This window comes from Heterodontus francisci, chromosome 35 (assembly GCF_036365525.1).
Source record: "Heterodontus francisci isolate sHetFra1 chromosome 35, sHetFra1.hap1, whole genome shotgun sequence".
Taxonomy (NCBI): Eukaryota; Metazoa; Chordata; class Chondrichthyes; order Heterodontiformes; family Heterodontidae; genus Heterodontus; species Heterodontus francisci.
The window spans coordinates 57,397,690-57,423,152 of record NC_090405.1 but is presented as its reverse complement, the minus strand read 5'-3'; the positions used below and the strand labels follow the sequence as shown (position 1 = coordinate 57,423,152).

The window sequence follows — 25,463 nt, the reverse complement described above, 5'->3', positions numbered from 1 at the left end:
TTATAATGGAGAGAGTTTACATAAAAGTGTGACAACAATATAAAATAGGAAGTATAATTTAAGGACAGGAAGAGCATGCAGACACATGACTTTTCTACGAGCTAAAGCGTACACTGCACACTTGGTGTCTTTTTTAGTTATAAACATATTCATTCTCTCGGGACCCTGCAAACCACATCGCTTCCGCACCCACCCCCCCCAACTATGAAAAAATGCTTTTCATATTCCGAAATGCGACTCACCTGTCTAAATTTAGCCTATCAGAATGCTCTGCCCGTTCCTCGGGTGTGCGGCATACAACAGGTATTCCAGGTGTTGAAGCTATCTCAGAAAAAATTACATGGTCACCTAGGAGATAATAATCGCTCCAATTATAGAGAAATCCACTATATACTTAGAACAGATTATTAAAGCACCGGAGTACTGGAAGCCACATTATGATACACTGTGTGCAACATGCAAAAGAAAAATTAATCCAAATAAATGAAGAAATATTCCAAGACTGAGTCAACTCTGCAGGCAAGAGATGCAATGTGAAAATGAAAAAAATTTTGTACTTCTTTGAGTAAAGATGAATTTTCAGTTCATGACGAGATTCATAGGAAAAGGAAGAGGGCATTTAGCCTCCTCAGCCTGTTCTGCCATCCAGTTAGATCATGGCTGATTTGTATCCTAATTCCATCTAACCGCCTTGATTCCATAAACCTCAATATCACTCCAGAATTGGCCTTTATAGCCACTCCAGGCGCTGCTTCACAAACCACTGACCACCTCCAGGCACGTATCCATTGTCTCTCGAGATAAGGAGGCCCAAAAGAAAGAAAATATCCTTGCATAACAAAAGCATATTAATCTCTGTTTAGAAATTTTCAATTGACTCCCAGCCTCAATAGCTTTTTTTTTCGGGGGGGAAAAGAGTGTTCCAGACTTCCACCACCCTTTGGGTGAAGAAGTGCTTCCTGACATTACCCGAGTGACAAAGCACTAATTTTAAGGTTATGCCCCCTTGTCCTGGACTTTCCCAACCAGAGGAAATTGTTTCTCTCTATTTACTCTATCAAATCCTACAATCATCTTAAAAACTTCAATTAAATCACCCCCTAATCTTCTATATTCCAGGGAATACAAGTCTAGTCTATGCAACCTGTCCTCATAATTTAACCCTTCCACATATCATTCTAAAGAATCTGTGCTGCACCTCCTCCAAAACCACATATATCCTGAGGTTCAATGTCCAGAACTGAACATATTACTACAGATGGGATCTAACCAGAGCTCTGCACAGCTGCAACATAACTTTTTTTTTTTATTCGTTTATGGGGATGTGGGCGTCGCTGGCCAGGCCAGCATTTATTGTCCATCCCTAATTGCCCTTGAGAAGGTGGTGGTGAGCTGCCTTCTTGAACCGCTGCAGTCCATTTGGGGTAGGTATACCCACAGTGCTGTTAGGAAGGGAGTTCCAGGATTTTGACCCAGCGACAGTAAAGGAACGGCGATATAGTTCCAAGTCAGGATGGTGTGTAGCTTGGAGGGGAATTTGAAGGTGATGATGTTCCCATGTACCTGCTGCCCTTGTCCTTCTAGGTGGTAGAGGTCGCGGGTTTGGAAGGTGCTGTCTAAGGAGACTTGGTGCGTTGCTACAGTGCATCTTGTAGATGGTACACACTGCTGCCACTGTGCGTCGGTGGTGGAGGGAGTGAATGCTTGTGGACGGGGTGCCAATCAAGCGGGCTGCTTTGTCCCGGATGGTATCGAGCTTCTTGAGTGTTGTTGGAGCTGCACCCATCCAGGCAAGTGGAGAGCATTCCAGCACACTCCTGACTCGTGCCTTGTAGATGGTGAACAAGCTGTGGGGAGTCAGGAGGTGAGTTACTCGCCACAGGATTCCTAGCCTCAGACCCTGCTCTTGTAACCATGGTATTTACATGGCTACTCCAGTTCAATTTCTGGTTAATGGTAACTGCCCAGGATGTTGACAGTCAGGGATTCAGCAATCGTAATGCCATTGAATGTCATGGGAAGATGGTTAGATTCTCTCTTGTTGGAGATGGTCATTGCCTGGCACTTGTGTGGCGCAAATGTTACTTGCCACTTATCAGCCCAAGCTTCATCACCCTTTGTATTCCAGCCCTCTTGAGATAAAGGCCAACACTCCACCAGCCTTTTTAACAACTGAAACACAACAATTTACAAACTGTAAGTACCTGGTAAGTATGGCAAGGTTCCTTGACTGTGAGATGGGGGAGGGACAGCGCTACGAGAGCCCTGTCGTGACTTGCATTTTACTGAAAGGGGAACATGCGACGGCATGTCTCCAGCTGTAACCCGCGACATTGAATCCGAGTAGTAGTGGGTTGCATCATCATGGCACATTGTGTCTGTGAACGACATAAAAACTGGATGCAGCATCTTCATGTGTGCAGTCTGCCTCACTATAACTTGTGTACTTGACATGCTGCTTAACATGGATTTCTATCAAATTACATTCAAATAATTTAGTTAAACACTATAAAGAACTGACTTTCAATGGCAAAAAAAACACATGCAATAGTCACTGAATAGAAAATATTAACTACATGTTTATTCGAAATCAGAGGTTCCCAAATGTTTCTGTTTTGCTGAATCCCTGCAGGGTTTCAGGTCCTATTTTTCACAGAAACACCACTTTTCCACGATTAATATGAGTGTACAATTTGCTGGCAACCCAGGATACCTCAGCAGTTTTAGTTGCGTTCCCTTACATTTTTGAAGTTTATTGTGAAGTCCAATCAAATCATTAAAGCTCACTGGCTAAGAGATCTGCTCCTGCTTTGCACAATCTGCTTTGTCAGAAACCAAGTTTCAACAGCTCTTGCAGAGTCAGAAAAAAAAAAAGAGCTGCAGAAATCAGGGCAAAATACAGTTTAAAAGATGTTTAAGCAGAGAGGGGGCACTGACTTTCTATTTATTTATTTCTCTATGGTACCAAGGAACCAGGGCTCATGAGTATTTCCAAAAAGAAATGCATGCTGCGCAGAGCTACAGACCTGAAGGCAAATAACTTTCTTTGGTAACTCAATGACATTTAAACTGAGATGTATTGAACATATCAGTCAATGCAAACATTTTGCAATAGATGCCAGAGTTTTAAGAGTAGAGTGGGGAAACAGCCTGAGGGAGTTGAGGGAAGTGCTACAGGGCCACTGATGGAGAAAATACCTATCGGAGACAATGTCTGTTCATGAGCTACAGCTGTCACCCTCCTGATAATCTAATCATAATCCCACCCTCCCACCCGCCAGGTAGTGAGGAATCTCAGTTCTAACTCATCAATATAATCAAAGATTTAACATAACAGGTATTTTACATGCTCTTCAGTACTACTTCTATCATCTCCCTAGACAGTCGACTCCACAGATTTACAATTCACTCACTGAAATGTTGCACCCGTAGATTAGTTTTGACGTTACCCTGCTTCAAGTGTAGGTCTGAACTCTGGTTCTACTGTTCTGGACAAGGGGAAATAGCTCGTCATAATCTACATTATCCCGTCCCTTTAGAATCCTAAATACAGCAATCATATCACGTGCAGGCATGTAAATGTGAGCAAACACAGTTGGAATGTTGGAAAACTTTCAAAACATCACATTTTCAAGGAAAACATTGTTCCAGTAATTAGCACATGAGGTCATCTCCACAAAATAGGAAAGATAAACATTACACCATATGTGGAACTGACTGTCTGAACTGAATTTTATTATAAACCAAATGACACTGTCATTAAGCAGGATAGACATTACTAAAATCAGCCAAATGAGAATGAGCAATGGACACATTACTTCCATGCTAGTCAAAAGAAATATAAAATCACAAAAGCTGAAAGTCTTAATAAGGGGAAAATGCTGGAAAATTAAAGATCAGTGTCAGAAATAGAAAAACATTAGCATTTCAGATGGAACACAATGTTAGGGCTTGATGAAGCGTGCTGAGTATTGACCCATCTTTCTCAAGTGCTGACTGACTTACTGTGAAGTGCCCACAATGCCTACCACCTCTCCCATGCTCAGCACAGGCCAGGCCCTCTACCCTCTCCCATACTCAGTGAGAGTCGGACCCTGTACCCACTCCCATGCTCAGTGCAGGCTGGGCCCTGCACCCTCTCCATTGCTCAGTGCGGGCCGGGTCCTGTACCCTTTCCTCTGTTCAGTGTGGGCCATGCCCTGTACCCTCTCCAGTGCTCAGTATGGTTTGTGCCCTCTCCCACACTCAGTGCATGCTGGGCCCTCTACTCTCTCCCATGCTCAGTGCTGGCCGGGCCCTCTACCCTCTCCCATGCTCGGTGCAGGCCGGACCCTCCACCCACTCCCGTGCTCAAAGAGCACTGTTTTCTAAGTCTCCATCATGACCATTAACTACTGGAAAAAAGTGTCCACAGTTCCCCATGATCCCAATCACACGATCTGAGCAGCTGCATATAGATAAAAAGCTGGCGGAGGTACCTTACCTGGTTTGCAAAGAAAATGCTTGTCACCATCTACATTTAAAACCTTATTATGTGAAGGAAGTAGCTCCTTGTTTAATCTACAGTCGACCTGCAAAAGAAAAACAACATTTCTGTGGATTTGGATAAATGGAACTTTAGAACCCTGGATTCTGAATTTCTCTCATGGCTCTGGTCACTGAATGAAACCACAATAGTAAGATATTAAAATTAAAATGACTAGATTTTCACAATGTTAAAGGCAGACAGTAGCTGTAATTGAAGTCTTCACCAGATTTGTTAGAGAGAAATGGAACACTTTTGATTCTTAACTCATCTCAGGTCATCAATTATCTTGCATTTAATAAGATTCCAGGATGTGGACACTGCTGGCAAGGTCAGCTTATTACCCATCCCCAGTTGACTTTCAGAAAGTGGTGGCAGGCCTTCTCCTTTAACCAATGCAGTCCATCTGGTGAAGGTACTCCAAAAGTGCTGTTAGAGAGCACAGCAACAATGAGGGAACCACAATATATAGCCAGTTTATGAGAGGGCGCGGCCCGGGAGCAGAGCAGCCAGAGAGCGAGTGGCCCAAGTGGAGCGGGCACAGAGCAAGTGGACCAGAAGCAGAGTGATCAGAAAGGGCGTGGCCCAGGAGTGGAGTGGGAGCAGCGGCAAGAGGCGGGGATATATTGCGAAGTGATGTCACGTGGCGTGAGTATACTGTTAAGCTTTTAATTAAGTTTAATTTAAATCAACTATGAAGTAAGAATAGATACATTTATTAGCATATAACAAAAGCCAATTTGATAATTTATCATATACAGTGTTCAATTAACCAAGTCTAAGCAATAAAGTTAAAATGACATAACAAGGGATAGTAACACTAAAGGGTTCTGAATTTTTCTGTAAATTAAAATCTGAGGTATAAAGATAATAAGAATTAAAGTTAAAAAATTCAGTAAACTCCCTATAAAAAAGTGACGTCAGCACAAGAGAAGCAGCTGATTGGCAAGTAGCTGGTGAGTCTTTATTTATTTAAGTCTTAGGTTTATTTCTGTTGTCAGTTAATAGTCTAATAAATAGAGGCATGGCAGGGCATCTCAGTCCTGTAGACTGCACATCCTGTTCCACATGGGACTGCCTGGACGTTTTGAATGTCCTGGACAACCACACGTGCAGGAAGTGTCATCAGCTGGAGCAGCGTGAGCTCCGGGTTTCAGATCCTGAGCAGCGGCTGGTGTCACTGCAGCACAACTGCGAGGCTGAGATTTTCATGGGTAGCACATTTCTGGCTGCATTCACCCCACAGCTTAAGGTTATGCGGGCAGACGGGGAATGCGTTAACGGGTACTGAAGGAGATCCAGGCAGTTAGTACAGGAGTCCCCCGAGCACATCTCGCTCTCCAACTGGTATTCAGTTCTCATTACTGGTCAGAGATGGTTCTTCTGGGGAGTACAGCAAGAGCCAAGTTCACAGCACCATGGCTGGCTCAGCTGTACAGGGGCACAGCAGGAAGATTGGGAAAGCATTGGTGAGAGATGTTTATTTATTTATTTAGAGATACAGCACTGAAACAGGCCCTTCGGCCCACCGAGTCTGTGCCGACCAACAACCACCCATTTATACTAATCCTACATTAATCCCATATTCTCTACCACATCCCCACCATTCTCCTACCACCTACCTACACTAGGGGCAATTTACAATGGCCAATTTACCTATCAACCTGCAAATCTTTGGCTGTGGGAGGAAACCGGAGCACACGGCAGAAACCCACGCAGACACAGGGAGAACTTGCAAACTCCGCACAGGCAGTACCCAGAACAGAACCCGGGTCGCTGGAGCTGTGAGGCTGCGGTGCTAACCACTGCGCCATCAGGGGAACAGACAGACATTTCTGCAGTCGCAGAATTGAATCCAGGATGGTATGCTGCCTCCCTGGTGCCAGGAGTCAAGCAGTCCGAGGGGGGAGGGTGAACAGCCAGAGATCATGGTCCACATCAGTACCAACGACATAGGTAGGAAAAGGGATGAAGTCCTGCAGGTAGATTTTAGGGCGTAGGAAAGTAACTAGCAAACAAGATCTCAAAAAGGTAGTAATTTCCAGATTACTCCCAGTGCCATTCGCTAGTGAGCATAGAAATAGGAAGACAGAGCAAATGAATGCAGGACCAGAGAGATGGTACAGTGGGAATGGTTTTAGATTCCTAGGATTGGTTCTGGGGGAAGATGGGACCCATACAGACTGGACAGGTTGCACCTGAACAGAGCAGGGACAAATGTCCTTGCAGGGCGGTTTGTTAGTGCTATTGAGGAGGGTTTAAACTAACCTGGCAGGGGGATGGGAACCAGGAGGTAACATTAAAAGGAAAAACAAAGTGTACAATGAAGTGGGAGAGACTGATAGCACTAAAGTAAGAAACAGTAAGACATTAAGTGGGGTCAGAGTAAGAGGGAAACAGTAAGGTCTAAATTAGGTTTACTGTGCATGTATGGGAGTGTGGTAAATAAGGTTGGTAAGCAGCAGATAGCCAAGTGGAATATGATGCTCTGACAATAATGGAGACCTGGCTCAAAAAAGGCAGGTCTAGGTACTAAATACTCCTGGCTACAAGATGTTCAGGAAGATAAAAGACTTGCATTTATATCTGCCTTTGCTCCATGACGTTCAGGTCAGTTATTCCCTGTGACCCTGTCCTATCAACACCTTCCCTTTTGTTATCTCTTGCCCCACCCCCGCTTTATTTGCTTAAAACCTATTACAATTCTAACCTTTGCCAGTTCTGATGAAAAGTCACTGACCTGAAACGTTAACTCTGCTTCTCTCTCCACAGACGTTGCCAGACCTGCTGAGTATTTCCAGCATTTCTTGCTTTATATTTCAGATTTCCAGCATCTGCAGTATTTTGTTTTTATTATATTGCATTTATATAGCACTTTTCATGACCACCAGTCATCTCAAAGTGCTTTACAGCTAATGAAGTACTTTTCAGGTATAGTCACTGTTGTAATGTTGGAATGTAGATAGGGAAGAAAGGAGGAGGGGTGGCTGTATTGATTCAGGAGAATATTACAGTGCCGGAGAGGGTGTCCTAGAGGGGCCAAGGACAGAACGTATTTGGTTAGCGCTAAGAAACGGGACTTGAGGGAGTCCCGCAGGGGTCTCAACTTTTTACAGTTTATATCAATGACTTAGATGAGGGGAGCTATGGCAGAGTAGCTAAATTTGCAGGTGATACAAAGATAGGTAGGAAAGTATGTTGTGAAGGGCGGCACAGTGGCGCAGTGGTTAGCACTGCAGCCTCACAGCTCCAGCGACCCGGGTTCAATTCTGGGTACTGCCTGTGTGGAGTTTGCAAGTTCTCCTTGTGTCTGCGTGGGTTTCCTCCGGGTGCTCCGGTTTCCTCCCACATGCCAAAAACTTGCGGGTTGATAGGTAAATTGGCCATTATAAATTGTCCCTAGTATAGGTAGGTGGTAGGGAAATATAGAACAGGTGGGGATGTGGTAGAAATATGGGATTAGTGTAGGATTAGTATAAATGGGTGGTTGATGGTCGGCACAGACTCGGTGGGCCGAAGGGCCTGTTTCAGTGCTGTATCTCTAAACTAAACTAAGAGGACATAAGGAGGTTGTAGACCTATATCGATAAGTTGAGTGAGCAAAAATCGGGCAGATGGAGTATAATGTGGTAAAACTGTGAAATTGTTCACTTTGGCAGGAAGAATTAAAAAAACACAATATTACTTAAACGGAAAATGACTGCAGAATTCCAAAGTGCAGTGGGATCTAGGTGTTCTAATGCAGGAGTCACAAAGAGTTAGTATGCAGGTACAGTAGGTAATTAAGAAGGCTAATGGAATGATATCCTTTATTACGAGAGGAATTGAAAATAAAAGGATGTTATGCTTCAGTTATACAGGGCATTTGTGAGACCATATCTTGAATACTGTGCGCAGTTTTGGTCTTCTTATTAAAGGAAGGATGTAAATGCTTTGGAGGTGGTTCAGAGGAGGTTTACTAGATTGATACCAGGAATGAGTGGGTTGTCTTATGAGGAAAGGTTGGACAGACTGGGCTTCTTTTCACTGGAGTTTAGAAGAGTGAGGGAGACTTTATTGAAGTTTTGATTGAAGACCTGAACGGTCTAGACAAGGTGGATGTGGAGAGGATGTTTTCCTCCTGTGGGCGAGTCCAGAACTAGGGGGCACGGTTTTAAAATTAGGGGTTGCCCTTTTAGGACAGAGATGAGGAGAAATTTTTTCTCTCAGAGGGTTGTGCAACTTTGGAACACTGCCTCAGAAGGTGGTGGAGGCGGTGTCATTGAATATTTTTAAAGCGGAGGTAGACAGATTCTTGTTAGGCAAGTGAATCAAGGGATATGGAGGGGTGGGGTACGTGGGAGTGCGGAATTCGAGACACATACAGATCAGCCATGATCTTAGTGAATGGCGGAGCAGGCTCAAGGGTCAAATGGCCTACTTCTGCTCCTAATTCATATGTTTGTATGTTCATATACAGTGGGGAACCCCAGGGGTCAGTGATAGGACCCCTGTTTTTTTTTATATATATTAATGACCAAGACTTGGGTGTACAGGACACAATTTCAAAATGTGCGGATGACACAAAACCTGGAAGTATTGTGAACTGTGAGGATAGTGATAAGCTTCAAGAGGCCATGGACAGGATAATGGGATGGGTGGCCACGTGGCAGATGAATTTAGTGAAATTTAATGCAGAGAAGTGTGAAGTAATACATTTTGGTAGGAAAAACAAGAAGAGACACTATAAAATAAAGGATACAATACTAAAGGCAGTACAGCAGCAGAGACTCTTGAGCACAAATTGTTGAAGGTTGCAGGGCAGGTTGAGAAAACAGGTAGGTAATAAGGCATCTGGGATCCTGGGCTTTACAAAAGCAAGAAGGTCATGGTGAACCTTTATAAAGCAATGGTTCAGCTTCAACCAGTGTATTCTGTCCAATTCAGGCACCACTCTTTAGGAAGGATATGAAGGCATTCAAGACAGTGCAGAAAAGGTTTACAAAAATGGTTCCAGGGATGAGGGACTTCAGTTACAAGGACAGATTCAAGAAGCTAGGGTTATTCTCAACCTTCTCTAAGAAGAGATTTGATAGAGGTGTCAAAATCGCAAGGAGTCTGGATAGGGTCGATAGGGAGAAATAATTGCCATTGACGGAAGGGTCAAGAACCAGATTTGAAGTGACTGGCAAAACAACCAGAGGAGACATGAGGAAAAATCTTTTTACATAGAACATGTTTATGGTCTGGAATGCACTGCCTGAGCGTATGGTGGAAGCAGATTCAATCATGGCTTTCAAAAGGGTATTGCATAACCTTTTTATTCATTCATGGGATGTGAGCATCACTGGCCAGGCCAGCATTTATTGACCATCCTTAACTGCTCTTCAGAAGGTGGTGCTGAGCTGCCTTCTTGAACCTCAGCAGTCCATTTCGTGCAGGTACACTCAGTGCTGTTAGGAAGGGAGTTCCAGGATTTTGACCAGCTACAGTGAAGGAACGGCGATATAGTTCCAAGTCAGGATGGTGTGCGGCTTGGAGGGGAACTTGCAGGTGGTGGTGTTCCCATGAGTTTGCTGCCCTTGTCCTTCTAAGTGGTGGAGGTCACGGGTTTGGAAGGTGCTGTCGAAGGAGCCTTGGTGCGTTGATGCAGTGCATCTTGTAGATGGTCCACACTGCTGCCACTGTGTGTCGGTGGTGGAGGGAGTGAATGTTTGTAGATGGGGTGCCAATCAAGCGAGTTGCTTTGTCCTGGATGGTGTCGAGCTTCTTGAGTGTTGTTGGAGCTGCATCCATCCAGGCAAATGGACAGTATTCCATCACACTCCTGACTTGTGCCTCATAGATGGTGGACATGCACTGAGGAGACAGGAGGTGAGTTACTTGCTGCAGAACTCCCAGCCTCTGACCTGCTCTTGTAGCCACAGCATTTAAGTCCAGTTCAGTTTTTCGTCAATGGTAAACTCCTGGACATTGATAGTAGGAGATTCAGCAATGGTAATGCCATTGAATGTCAAGGGGAGATGGTTAGATTCTCTCTTGTTTGAGATGGTCATTGTCTGGCACTTGTGTGGTGCAAATGTAACTTGCTAGTTATCAGCCTAAACCTGGATGTTGTCCAGGTCTTGCTGCATCTGGACATGGGTTACTTCAGTTTCTGACGAGTGGCGAATGCTGAACATTGTGCAATCAAAGAACAAAGAACAGAGAACAGTACAGAACAGGAACAGGCCATTCGGCCCTCCAAGTCTGTGCCGATCTTGATGCCTGCCGAAACTAACACCTTCTGCACTTCCGGGGCCCATATCCCTTTATTCCCTTCCTATTCATATATTTGTCAAGATGTCTCTTAAATGTCGTTATCGTATCTGCTTCCACCACCTCCCCTGACAGCAAGTTCCAGGCACTCACCACCCTCTGTATAAAAAACGTGCCTCGCACATCCCCTCTAAACTTTGCCCCTCGCACCTTAAACCTATGTCCCCTAGTAACTGACTCTTCCACCCTGGGAAAAAGCTTCTGACTATCCACTCTGTCCATGCCGCTCAACTTTGTAAACCTCTATCATGTCGCCCCTCCACCTCCGTCGTTCCAGTGAAAACAATCAGAGTTTTTCCAACCTCTCCTCATAGCTAATGCCCTCCAGACCAGGCAACATCCTGGTAAACCTCCTCTGTACACTCTCCAAAGCCTCCACGTCCTTCTGGTAGCGTGGCGACCAGAATTGCACGCAATATTCTAAGTGTGGCCTAACTAAGGTTCTGTACAGCTGCAACATGACTTGCCAATTTTTATACTCTGTGCCCCGACCAATGAAGGCAAGCATGCCGTATGCCTTCTTGACTACCTTATCCACCTGCGTTGCCACTTTCAGTGACCTGTGGACCTGTACGCCCAGATCTCTCTGCCTGTCAATACTCCCAAGGGTTCTGCCATTTACTGTATACCTCCCACCTGCATTAGACCTTCCAAAATGCATTACCTCACATTTGTCCGGATTAAACTCCATCTGCGATTTCTCCGCCCAAGTCTGCAACCGATCTATATCCTGCTGTATCCTCTGACAATCCTCATCATTATCCGCAACTCCACCAACCTTTGTGTCGTCCGCAAACTTACTAATCAGACCAGCTACATTTTCCTCCAGATCATTTATATATACTACAAACAGCAAAGGTCCCAGCACTGATCCCTGCGGAACACCACTAGTCACATCCCTCCATTCAGAAAAACACCCATCCACTGTTACCCTCTGTCTTCTGTGACTGAGCCAGTTCTGTATCCATCTTGCCAGCTCACCTCTGATCCCGTGTGACTTCACCTTTTGCACCAGTCTGCCATGCGGGACCTTGTCAAAGGCTTTACTAAAGTCCATATAGACAACATCCACCGCCCTTCCCTCATCAATCATCTTCGTCACTTCCTCAAAAAACTCAATCAAATTAGTAAGACACGACCTCCCCTTCACAAAACCATGCTGTCTCTCGCTAATAAGTTCGTTTGTTTCCAAATGGGAGTAAATCCTGTCCCGAAGAATCCTCTCTAATAGTTTCCCTACCACTGACGTAAGGCTCACCGGCCTATAATTTCCTGGATTATCCTTACCACCCTTCTTAAACAAAGGAACAACATTGGCTCTTCTCCAGTCCTCTGGGACCTCACCTGTAGCCAATGAGGATGCAAAGATTTCTGTCAAGGCCCCAGCAATTTCTTCCCTTGCCTCCCTCAGTATTCTAGGGTGGATCCCATCAGGCCCTGGGGACTTATCTACCTTAATGCTTTGCAAGACACCCAACACCTCCTCCTTTTTGATGATGAGATGACTGAGACTATCTGCACTCCCTTCCCTAGGCTCATCATCCACCAAGTCCTTCTCCTTGGTGAATACTGATGCAAAGTACTCATTTAGCACCTCACCCATTTCCTCTGGCTCCACGCATAGATTCCCATCTCTGTCCTTGAGTGGGCCAACCCTTTCCCTGGTTACCCTCTTGCTCTTTATATATGTATAAAAAGCCTTGGGATTTTCCTTAATCCTGTTTGCCAATGACTTTTCATGACACCTTTTAGCCCTCCTAACTCCTTGCTTAAGTTCCTTCCTACTGTCTTTATATTCCTCAAGTGCTTCGTCTGTTCCTAGCCTTCCAGCCCTTACAAATGCTTCCTTTTTATTTTTGACTAGGCTCACAATATCCCGTGTTATCCAAGCTTCCCGAAACTTGCCAAACTTGTCTTTCTTCCTCACAGGAACATGCTGGTCCTGGATTCTAATCAGCTGACGTTTGAAAGACTCCCACATGTGAGATCATCAGAAAACATCCCCACTTCTGACCTTATGATGGAGGGAAGGTCATTGATGAAGTAGCTGAAGATGAATGGGCCTAGGACACTAATACTGCCATTAGCCTCTTTAGTCCTACTCCTGCTCCTATTTCTTATGTTTTTAATAGCTTGGCTAAAGGCATGGCTAGATCTGGAACACAGATCTTCATTCTACAAATCAGGATGTTGTTGGGACCCATAGTCTTTGCTGCATCCAATGCATTCAGCAGTTTCTTGATATCATATGGAGTGATCCGAATTTGCTGAGGACTGGCATCTGTGATGGTGGGAACCTCAGAAGGAGGCCAAGAAAGATCATCCACTCAGCCCTTCTGGTCAAAGATGGTAATAACCTGGAATTTGCTGCCTACGAAGGTGATGGAAGCGAAGACAATTAATGATTTCAAAAGTATGGTCACTTGAGCAAAATCAACTTGCAGGGCTACTGGGGTTAGAGCAGGAGAATGGGACTGACTGGATTGCTCTACATGGAGCCAGCATGAACTCGATGAGCCAAATGGTCTCCTTCTGTGCTGTAATGACTCTAGTCATAAACGTTTTAGCCTTGTGTTTTGCAAGTACACAGTAGGCTCTGCCATTATTGAGGATGGAAATGTTCATGAAGCCTCCTCCTCCCATTCGCTATTTAATTATCCATCACCATTCCCACCTGGACATGACAGGACAGCAGAATTTTAAACTGAACTGTTGGTTCTGGGATCACTGAGTTGTATGTATAGCATGCTGCTTTTGGTTCAGACACTGTTCAAGTTGACATTACTTAGGAACCTTTCAGCTGTCAGAGGGGAAATTTGTACCAACCAGTCTAAGCTGGATTTAAACCCAAATCACAAAGACAAAGACTTGCGTATTTTTACCTACTTGATTATGTCAGTGTTTAAACACAAACTAATGTAATTTTATGAGTGTATTAACAATACTGAAAAGCTCAAGGCTCCTCACGATAATTCCTGTAACCCATCAGTCACTCATTGACAAACATCTTTTTACCTGTTGTTTCTGGGATAATCGGTCCCCGACAGTTGAAGCTTGCACGGTTAACTGAAGACTACAAGTATTTATCTGCAAGCAAAACAGTGGAGTTACAGTACCTGCAATAAATGCCTCAAATGTAGTGTAATAATAAAGGGTAGGGTGACCAGAAACTTAAGGATCAACATAAATATAATGAACAGTTACACTTAAGTGTGCAAGAAAGACTGGCAAGTTAAATAATACATTGCTAAGTCTTGTCAAAGATCATGCTAAAAAGTCACATCACTCCACTTGCTAATGTATAAAAACTTAACTAACACTTTGCACCTCCTTTGCACCTCCCCTGAAGCTGTTGACTTATACTGTGGCTTCATGAGGTGCCAGCACCCCTCAATACCTAAAGCAAATGACCATTTTTCTTGAGTCAGTCTGAACATTGAGGGCCATGTTATTGGGCCATGAAGAAGGGTGGGGAATAAAAGCTAGGCTGATTTCTGTGCTCATCCAATATCCAAAAACAGCTTTCCAATAGGAGGCATTGGATAATAACCAGGACATAATATGGCACCAAAAGGTTGAGAGTTAAAACCATGCCAATACCAGAAAGAAATCCATGAAAACTGTCGGATTTTTGTTACTACCCACGGGAACTTGCCACCCTTGCCCTGTCCTGCACAAGAATCCAGTCACGCAAATCTGACTTAGCGTGCTCCTAAGTGTCTTAACAAGCCATATTATTTGTAAAAATGAATTTTAGTAGGTCATCATCCTTCACAGGGTAGCTTGGAATGGGTAATCGCTAGAGTAAATATTGGGGATCCAGAGGGAGTAGCGGGTACAACCCCAGGAATCAAACACTGCCTCTTTGATAACAATGTAAACAATCTTCTCAAAATTTGACCAACCATACCAGATAAATGGAAGAAACTTGCATTAATACAACATCTTATGTTCTCATGTAGCACTGTTGTAATGCAGAAAACATGGCAGCCAATTTGCACACAGCAAAAGCCCATGATGAGCAATGTAATAATGAACAGAATTTGTTTCAGTGATGTTTGCTGAAAGATAAATATTAGTCATAGAATCATTACGGCACAGGAGGAGGCCTTTTGGCCCATCGAGTCCATGCCAGCTCTCTGGAGAACAATCCAATCAGTCCCATTCCCCTGCTCTATCCTTGTAGCCCTGCAGGTTTATGTCCCTCAAGTGCCATCCAATTTTCTTTTGAAATCATTCATCATCTCTGCTTCCACCAGCCTATCGGGCAGCAAGTTCCACTCACTGCATAAAAAAACTTCTTCCTCACATTCCTCCCACTGCTTCTCTTGCCCAAACCTTAAATGTGCCCGAGTCCATCAGCTAACAGGAACAGCTTTTCTTTGTCTACCTTACCTAAACCCATCATAATCTTGTACACCCCTATCAAATCTCTTTTGCTCCAAGGAGAACAACCCCAGTTTCTCCAACCTAACCTTGTAGCTAAAATCCCTCATTCCTGGAACCATTCTGGTAAACCTCCTATGCACCCGCTCAAGGACACTCACATCCTTCCTAAAATATTGGCCAGGAGACCATTTAGAAACATAGAAACTAGGAGCAGGAGTAGGCCATTCGAGTCTGCACCGCCATTCAATATGATCATGGTTGATCGTCCAAACTCAGTACCCTGTTCCTGCTTTCTCCCCGTATCCCTTGATCCTTTTAGCCCTAAGAACTATATCTAACTCTTTCTTGAATATATTTAATGATTTGGCCTCAACTGCTTTCCGTGGTAGAGAATTCCACAGGTTCACCACTCTCTGGGTGAAGAAATCCCTCCTCATCTCAGTCCTAAATGGCTTACCCCTTATCCTTAGATTGTGACCCCCTCGTCCTGGACTGCCCCGCCATTGGGAACATCCTTCCTGCATCTAGTCTGTCCAATCCTGATGGAATTTTGTAGGTTTCTATGAGATCCCCTCTCATTCTTCTAAACTCTAGCGAATACAAGCCTAATCAACCCAGACTCTCTTCATACGTCAGTCCTGCCATCCTAGGAATCAGTCTGGTGAACCTTCGCTGCACTCCCTCCATAGCAAGAACATCCTTCCTCAGATAAGGAGACTAAAACTGCACAATACTCCAGATGTGGTCTCACCAAGGCCTTGGAGAAATGCCATGAATAACAGAAGCCCCTCTACGTTGCTTTCATTGATCTCACCAAAGCCTTTGACCTCGTCAGCAGACGTGGTCCCTTCAGACTACTAGAAAAGATTGGATGTCCACCAAAGCTACTAAGTATCATCACCTCATTCCATGACAATATAAAAGGCACAATTCAGCATAGCGGCGCCTCATCAGACCCCTTTCCTATCCTGGCGTGAAACAGGGCTGTGTTCTCGCACCTACACTGTTTGGGATCTTCTTCTCCCTGCTGTTCTCACATGCGTTCAAGTCTTCAGTAGAAGGAATTTTCCTCCACACAAGATCAGGTGACAGGTTGTGCAACCTTGCCCGTCTAAGAGCGAAGACCAAAGAATGGAAAGTCCTCATCAGGGAACTCCTCTTTGCTGATGATGCTGCACTAACATCTCACACTGAAGAGTATCTGCAGGGGGATGGGAACCTTTGCAAGGACTCAGAGGAGGGGGGATCAAAGACAAGAACAAAAGACTGTAAGGGGAATAAGTGATAGGCAGAGAAATCAAGGCCCAGAATCAAACAGGGCACAGTGAAAAATAGTGGGAAGGGGTCGAGTAATGTTAAAAAGAAAAGCCTTCAGGCTTTGTGCCTTAACGCGCAGAGCATTCGCAATAAAGTGGATGAATTAATCGCGCAAATAGATGTAAAACGGCTATGATATAGTCAGGATTACGGTGACATGGCTGCAAGGAGACCAGGGATGGGAAATGAACATCCAGGGGTATTCAGTATTTAGGAAGGACAGACAAAAAGCAAAAGGCGGTGGAGCTGCATTGCTGGTTAAAGAGGAAATTAACGCAATAGTGAGGAAAGATATTAGCTCCGACGATGTGGAATCTGTATGGGCTGAGCTGAGAAACACTAAGGGGCAGAAAACGTTAGTGGGGGTTGTATATAGACCCCCAAACTGTAGTGGTGATGTTGGGAATGGCAAAAAACAGGAAATTAGAGACGCATGCGAGAAAGGAATATCTGTAATTATGGGTGCCTTTAATCTGCATATAGATTGGGCAAATCACATTAGTCACAATACCTTAGAGAAGGAATTCTTGGAGTGCATACAGGATGGCTTTCTGGACAAATACGTTGAGGAACCAACTGGAGAACAGGCCATCCTAGACTGGGTATTGTGTAATGAGAGAGGAATAATTGACAATCTAGTGGTGCAAGACCCCTTGGGAATGAGCGACCATAATATGAAAGAATTCTTCATCAAGATGGAGAGTGACGCAGTTGACTCTGAGACTTGGTTCCTGAAACAAAAACAAGAAATGCTGGAAATCTGAAACAAAAACAAGAAATGCTGGAATCACTCAGCAGGTCTGGCAGCATCTGTGGAAAGAGAAGCAGAGTTAACATTTCGGGTCAGTGACCCTTCTTCGGAACTGACAAATATTAGAAAAGTCACAGATTATAAACAAGTGAGGTAGGTGTGGGGCAAGAGATAACAAAGGAGAAGGTGCAGATTGGACCAGGCCACATAGCTGACCAAAAGGTCACGGAGCAAAGGCAAACAATATGTTAATGGTGTGTTGAAAGACAAAACATTAGTACAGATTAGGTGTGAATACACTGAATCTTAGTAAAGGAAACTACAAAGGTGTAAGGCGCGATTTGGCTATGAGGGATTGGGAAACGTTACTTAAAGGGATAATAGGGGATAGGCAATGGCTATTTAAACATTTAAAGAGCACATGGATGAACTGCAACAATTGTTTATCCCTGTCTGGTGCAAAAGTAAAACAGGAAAGGTAGCCAAACCATGGCTAACAAGGGAAATTAGAGATAGCATTAGATCCAAGGAAGAGGCATATAAATTTGCCAGAAGAAACAACAGACCCGAGGATTGGGAGCAGTTTAGAATTCAGCAAAGGAGGACCAAGGGATTGATTAAGAAGGGGAAAATAGAGTACAAGAGCAAGCTTGCGGGCAACAGAAAAACTGACTGTAAAAGTTTCTGTAGGTATGTGAAGAGAAAAAGATTGTTGAAGACAAATGTAGGTCCCTTACAGTCAGAAATAGGGGAATTTATTATGGGGAACAAAGAAATGGCTGACCAACTAAATGCATACTTTGGTTCTGTCTTCACAAAGGAGGACACAAATATCATACCAGAAATGTTGGGGAACACAGGGCTTAGTGAGAGAGAGGAACTGAAGGAAATCAGTATTAGTAGAGAAATGATGTTGGGGAAATTGATGGGATTGAAAGCTGATAAATCCCTAGGACGTGATGGTATGCATCCCAGAGTACTTAAGGAAGTGGCCCAAGAAATAGTGGATGCATTGGTGGTCATCTTCCAAGATTCTATAGACTCTGGAACAGTTCCTACAGATTGGAGGGTAGCTTTTTTCTTTTATTCATTCATGGGATGTAGGCGTCACTGGCTAGGACAGCATTTATTGCCCATCCCTAATTGCCCTCGAGAAGGTGGTGGTGAGCTGCCTTCTTGAACCACTGCAGTCCATGTGAGGTAGGTACACCCAGTGCTGTTCGGAAGAGAGTTCCAGGATTTTGACCCAGCGACAGTGAAGGAACGGCGATATAGTTCCAAGTCAGGATGGTGTGTGACTTGGACGGGAACTTGCAGGTGGCGAAGTTCCCATGCATCTGCTGCTCTTGTCCCTTCTAGGTGGTAGTGGTCGCGGGTTTGGAAGGTGCTGTCTAAGGAGCCTTGGTGCATTGCTGCAGTGCATCTTGTAGATGGTACACACTGCTGCCATTGTGCGTCGGTGGTGGAGGGAGTGAATGTTTGTAGATGGTGTGCCAATCAAGGGGGCTGATTTGTTTTTTTTTATTTATTTAGAGATACAGCACTGAAACAGGCCCTTCGGCCCACGGAGTCTGTGCCGACCAACAACCACCCATTTGTACTAACCCTACAGTAATCCCATATTCCCTACCACCTACCTACACTAGGGGCAATTTACAAAGGCCAATTTACCTATCACCTGCAAGTCTTTGGCTGTGGCAGGAAATCGGAGCACCCGGCGAAAACCCACGCGGTCACAGGGAGAACTTGCAAACTGCGCACAGGCAGTACCCAGAATCGAACCCGGGTCCCTGGAGCTGTGAGGCTGCGGTGCTAACCACTGCACCGCCCCTGGATGGTGTCGAGCTTCTTGAGTGTTGTTGGAGCTGCATCCATCCAGGCAAGAAGAAAGTATTCCATCACACTCCTGACTTGTGCCTTGCAGATAGTGGATAGGCTTTGGGGAGTCAGGAGGTGAGTTACTCGCCTTAGGATTCCTAGCCTCTGACCTGCTCTTGTAACCCCGGTATTTATATGGCTATTCCAGTTCAATTTCTAGTCAATGATAACCCCCAGGATGTTGATAGTGGGGGATTCAGCGATGGTAATGCCATTGAATGTCAAGGGGAGATGGTTAGATTCTCTCTTGTTGGAGATGGTCATTGCCTGGCACTTAAGTGGCAAGTAACATTTGCGCCACACATCAACACAAGCCTGGATATTGTCCAGGTCTTGCTGCTTTTCTACACGGACTGCTTCAGTATCTGAGGAGTCACGAATGGTGCTGAACATTGTGCAATCATCAGCGAACATCCCCACTTCGGACCTTATGATTGAAGGAAGGTCATTGATGAAGCAGCTGAAGATGGTTGGGCCTAGGACACTACCTTGAGGAACTCCTGCAGTGATGTCCTGGAGCTCAGATGATTGACCTCCAACAACCTCCAACAGGTTAAAGGTTCGGCACAACATTGTGGGCCGAAGGGCCTGTACTGTGCTGTACTGTTCTATGTTCTAACTACAGCCAACTTCCTTTGCACTAGGTATGACTCCAACCAGTGGAGAGTTTTCCCCCTGATTCCCATTGACTCCAGTTTTGCTCGGGCTCCTTGATGCCATACTCGGTCAAATGCTGCCTTGATGTCAAGGGCAGTCACTCTCACCTCACCTCGAGTTCAGCTCTTTTGTCCATGTTTGAACTGAGACTGTAATGAGGTCAGGAGCTGAGTGGCCCTGGTGGAACCCAAACTGAGCATCACTGCGCAGGTTGTTGCTAAGCAAGTGCTGCTTGATGGCACTGTTGATGATACCTCCCATCACTTTATTGATGATTGAGAGTAGACTGAGGTAATTGGCCGGGTTGGATTTGTCCTGCTTTTTGTGTACAGGACATACCTGGGCAATTTTCCACATTGCCAGGTAGATGCCAGTGTTGTAGCTGTACTGGAACAGCTTGGCTAGGGGTGCAGCAAGTTCTGGAGCACAGGTCTTCAGTACTATTGCTGGAATATTGTCACGACCCATAGCCTTTGCAGTATCCAGTGCCTTCAGTCATTTCTTGATATCATGCGGAGTGAATCAAATTGGCTGAAGTCTGGCATCTGTAATGCTGGGGACTTCAGGAGGAGGCCGAGATGGATCATCAACTTGGCACTTCTGGCTGAAGATTGTTGCAAATGTTTCTGCCTCGTCTTTCGCACTGATGTGCTGGACTCCCCCATCATTGAGGATGGGGATATTTGTGGAGCCACCTCCTCCAGTTAGTTGTTTAATTGTCCACCACCATTCACTACTGGATGTGGCAGGACTGCAGAGCAAAGACACACCATCCTGACTTGGAACTATATCGCCGTTCCTTCACTGTCGCTGGGTCAAAATCCTGGAACTCCCTTCCTAACAGCACTGTGGGTATACCTACCCCAAATGGACTGCAGCAGTTCAAGAAGGCAGCTCACCACCACCTTCTCAAGGGCAATTAGGGATGGACAATAAATGCTGGCCTGGCCAGTGAGGCCGACATCCCATGAATGAATTTTTTTTAAATCTGATCCGTTGGTTATGGGATCGCTTAGCTCTGTCTATTGCATGCTGCTTATGCAGTTTGGCATGCAAGTAGTCCTGTACTGTAGCTTCACCAGGTTGGCACCTCATTTTGAGGTATGCCTGGTGCTGCTCCTGGCATACCCTCCTGCATTCCCCATTGAACCAGGGTTGGTCTCCAGGCTTGATGGTAATGGTAGAGTGGGGGATATGCCAGGCCATGAGGTTATAGATTGTGGTTGAGTACAATTCTGCTGCTGCTGATGGCCCACAGCACCTCATGGATGCCCAGTTTTGCATTGCTAGATCTGTTCGAAATCTATCCCATTTAGCACAGTGATAGTGCCACACAACACGATGGAAGGTATCCTCAATGCGGAGGTGGGACTTCGTCTCCACAAGGACTGTGCGGTGGTCACTCCTACCAATACAGTCATGGACAGAAGCCTCTGCAGCAGACAGATTGGTGAGGACCAGGTCAAGTATGTTTTCCCCTCATGTTGTTTCCCCCACCACCTGCCGCAGACCCAGTCTAGCAGCTATGTCCTTTAGTACTCAGCCAGCTCGGTCAGTCGTGGTGCTACCATGCCACTCTTGGTGATGGACATTGAAGTCCCGCACCCAGAGTGCATTCTGTGCCCTTGCGACCCTCAGTGCTTTCTCCAAGTGGTGTTCAACATGGAGGAGTACTGAGTCATCAGCTGAGGGAGGGCAGTAGGTGGTAATCAGTAGGAGGTTACCTTGCCCATGTTTGACCTGGTGCCATGAGACTTCATGGGGTCCGCAGTCGATGTTGAGGACTCCCAGGGCAACTCCCTCCCTACTGTATACCACTGTACCACCACCTCTGCTGGGTCTGACTTGCCAGTGGACAGGACATACCCAGAGATTGTGATTGCAGTGTCTGGGACATTGTCTGCAACGTATGATTCCGTGAGTATGACTATGTCAGGCTGTTGCTCTTCCAACTTTTGCACAAGCCCCCAAATGTTAGTAAGGAGGACTTTGCAGGGTCGACAGGGCTGGGTTTGCCATTGTCGTTTCCGGTGCCTAGGTCGATGCCAGGTTGTCCGTCCGGTTTCATTCCTTTTTATTGACTTCGTAGCAGTTAGGTACAACTGAGTAGCTTGCTTGGCCATTTCAGAGGGCATCTAAGAGTTAACCACATTGCTGTGGGTCTGGAGTCACATGTAGGCCAGGCCAGACCAGGTAAGGACAGCAGATTTCCTTCCCTCAAGGACATTAGTGAACCAGATGGGTTTTTACAACAATCGACAATGGTTTCATGGCCATCATTAGACTAGCTTTTAATTCCAGATTTATTAATTAAATTCAAATTCCACCTTCTGCTGTGGTGGGATTCGAACCCATGTCTCCAGATCAATACCCTGGGTGTCTGGTTTACTAGTCCAGTGATAATGCCACTACGCCATCATCTACCCTAATGTAACCCCACAATTTAAAAAGGGAGGTAGAGAGAAAGCGGGGAATTATAGACCAGTCAGCCGGACGTCAGTACTGGGGAAAATTCTAGAGTCCATTAGCAAAGATTTTATAGCAGAGCACTTATAAAACAGTGGCAGAATCGGGCAGAGTCAGCATGGATTTACAAAAGGGAAATCATGCTTGACAAATCTACTAGAATTCTTCGAGGATGTAACTAGTAGAGCTAATGAGGAGCAGCCAGTGGATGTGGTTTATTTGGACTTTCAGAAGGCTTTCGACAAAGTCCCACATAAGAGATTAGTGTGTAAAATTAAAGCGCATGGGATTGGGGGTAGTGTATTGCGATGGATAGAAAATAGGTTGGCAGACAGGAAACAAAGAGTCGGGATAAATGGATCTTTTTCCGAATGGCAGGAAGTGACCAGAGGGATACCGCAGGGATCGGTGCTAGGACCCCAGTTATTCACAATATACATTAATGATTTATATGAGGGAACTAAATGTAATATCTCCAAGTTTGCAGATGACACAAAACTGGGTGGGAGGGTGAATTGTGGGCTAATGCATGGCAGATGCAGTATAATGTGGATAAATGTGAGGTTATCCACTTTGATAGCAAAAACAGGAAGGCAGATTATTATCTGAACGGTTATAAACTGAGAGAGGGGAATCTGCAGCGAGATCTGGCTGTTCTCGTACACCAGTCACTGAAGGTAAGCATGCAGGTGCAACAGGCAGTAAAAAAGGCAAATGGTATGTTGGCCTTCATAGCGAGAGGATTCGAGTACAGGAGCAGGGATGTCTTGCTGCAATTATACAGGGCCTTGGTGAGACCACACCTGGAATATTGTGTGCACTTTTGGTCTCCTTATCTGAGGAAGGATGTTCTTCCTATAAAGGGAGTGCAGCGAAGGTTTACCAGACTGATTCCTGGGATGGCGGGATTGATATATGAGGAGAGACTGAGTCGGTTAGGATTATATTCGCTAGAGTTCAGAAGAGTGAGGGGGAATCTCATAGATACCTATAAAATTCTAACAGGACTTGACAGGGTAGATGCAGGAAGGATGTCCCCGATGGTCGGGGAGTGCAGAACCCAGGGGTCATAATCTAAGAATACGGGGTAAACCTTTCAAGACCGAGATCAGGAGAAATTTCTTCACCCAGAGAGTGGTGAGCCTGTGGAATTTTCTACCACAGAAAGTAGTTGAGGCCAAAACATTGTATGTTTTCAAGAGGAATTAGATATAGCTCTTGGGTCTAAAGGAATCAAAGGGTATGGGGCAAAAGCGGGAACAGGGTTACTGAGTTGGATGATCAGCCATGATCATAATGAATGACGGAGCAGGCTTGAAGGGCCGAATGGCCTACTCCTGCTCCTATTTTCTATGTTTCTATGTCCTGAGCCTGCTGCAGTGCTCCCGTGAACATCAATTCAAGCTCAAAGAGCAGCACTTCTTTTTCAGATTAGGCACTCTACAGCCTTCCAGACTGAACATTGAGTTCAATAATTTCAGAGAATGACCGGCCCCCTTTATTATTTTATTTTGTATCTTTTTTTTACCATGTGCCTGCCTTAAATTGGGTTTTTCACGCCTGTGCTTTTGGCTCGGGCTGTTCCATTATTCTGTTATTAACACTCACTCTGCACTAATGCTTTGTCTTTCACAACACTATTAGCAGTCTCTCTTTGCCCCATGATCTCTTTGTCAGTTAATATCTCCGGCCTTCTGTCCTATCAACACCTTCCCTTTTGTTCTCTCTTCCCCTTCACTTGATTAAAATCTATTACATTTCTAACCTTTACCAGTTCTGATGAAGGGTCATTGACCTGAAACATTAACTCTGTTTCTCTCTGCACAGATGCTGAGTATTTCCAGCACTGTTTTTATTTTATTTTAGATTCGGGACTGTCCGCCTGAAATTGAACCTGTCGAGCGTCGGGCCAAGTTTCCATGGTTACCGCGCGGTACTCACCGGGTTACCGAGCAGCCGCGCCCGGTACTTGCTGGGCAACATTTCCCCGGCTCCCACCGCCGTCCCGGCCTTTCCTCAACTTGCTCCTGGAATCTCGCTCTCTGCCCCGACACAGCAGCCGACATTCACCACAACTCAGGCCCCGGCTCCCTGACAACAGCCACTTCCGCTGCTGGCAGCGCCCGCCCTTTGTCCTTCCCCACACAACACAACCCGCAGCAGCCGGCCCACCCAGAGACACAGGATTGACAGTTCTCAACCTGATTCAGTCATGGTTGGAAATGTAATTGTTTTTTTAAAAACTGAGGAACTAGTAAAGGCTGACTGACAAATTCCAAAAGCTGATAACTCAAAATATACGTAATGCCAGCAAAAGTGTAAAATTGCAGGTCTTGTGAATTAAGCAGTGGGTGCAATCAGTGTTTATTGTGGAAACTTCACTCTGAAATCTTGCTGTAAGGTGACCTCATGAGAATCCTATTCATCCTCTCCAAGGCAGCATCTTCAGAAATGCCAAGAAAGTCCATTCCTGGCACTGATCTCCAACACATGCTCTCCTCCACCTCGCTTGTAAAGGAAATAAGAGGTTTCAAGATTGTGAGAGACTTTGACAGCAAATAATGGAATTGATTCCACTGTTTGGTTCATCAGTAATGAGAGGGCCCAGACTAGAAGAACAGAGGGGAAGCCTGTGGAAATGTTTTCACATTAAGGGTTATAAAAGCATAGAATGTTTTACCACCGTGTTCACTGTGAACTGACTTGGCTATAGGACTGTGGGGAATGGTGGCTTAATTTGCAGACAATATTAAAGTCGGAGTCAGGGTAAATAATTTTGTGAAACAAAAGGAGCTGTAAGGAGTAAAGGAATTGTTAGACATAAAAAGACCACCTTCCATCTAGTTCACTGTCTACCATCCTAGTAGTCAAATGATGCAACAATAAAGAAGTTGTCGACTAATCACAGCAACTTATAGAGCACTTCTAACATAGTAAAATATCAGGGACGTTTACAAACACAATTTGACACCAACCCACATCAGCAGATATTAGGATAGATGACCAAAAGCTTAGTCAAAGAGATAGGCTTTAAGCAGCATCTTAAAGGAGGAAAGAGAAGTAGCAAAATACAGATTTAGGGAGGGAATTGCAGAGTTAGGGCCCTGGCAGCTGAAAGTACAGCTGTCAAAGGTGAAGTGATTAATAATGAGGATGTTCAAGAGGCCTGAATTGGAGGAGCTC

At 45.0% G+C, this 25,463-nt stretch overlaps 1 protein-coding gene across 15 annotated transcripts in view; it reads right to left on the bottom strand.

The window, feature by feature from the left end:
* The window catches only part of LOC137350732 (leucine-rich repeat-containing protein 49), a 422,174-nt gene extending 397,789 nt beyond the window's left edge, over positions 1–24,385 (bottom strand). For 8 of the 15 annotated variants that reach the window (XR_010969477.1, XM_068015697.1, XM_068015702.1 and 5 more), the window contains exons 1-6: positions 24,222–24,385; positions 17,040–17,259; positions 13,838–13,909; positions 4,484–4,571; positions 2,205–2,378; positions 243–348 (exon numbers count right to left, since the gene is read on the bottom strand). Coding sequence is in view for 14 of the 15 variants with exons in the window: in XM_068015697.1 (XP_067871798.1) it covers positions 243–348; positions 2,205–2,378; positions 4,484–4,571; positions 13,838–13,909; positions 17,040–17,259; positions 24,222–24,346 (785 nt within the window). In the remaining variant the exon portion in view is untranslated. Of the gene's footprint in view, positions 1–242; positions 349–2,204; positions 2,379–3,413; positions 3,490–4,483; positions 4,572–9,820; positions 10,364–13,837; positions 13,910–17,039; positions 17,289–24,221 lie in introns of those variants that run through there. The other 7 variants (XM_068015698.1, XM_068015699.1, XM_068015701.1 and 4 more) reach the window with 7 other exon arrangements.
* Between the last annotated feature and the right edge of the window lie 1,078 nt (positions 24,386–25,463).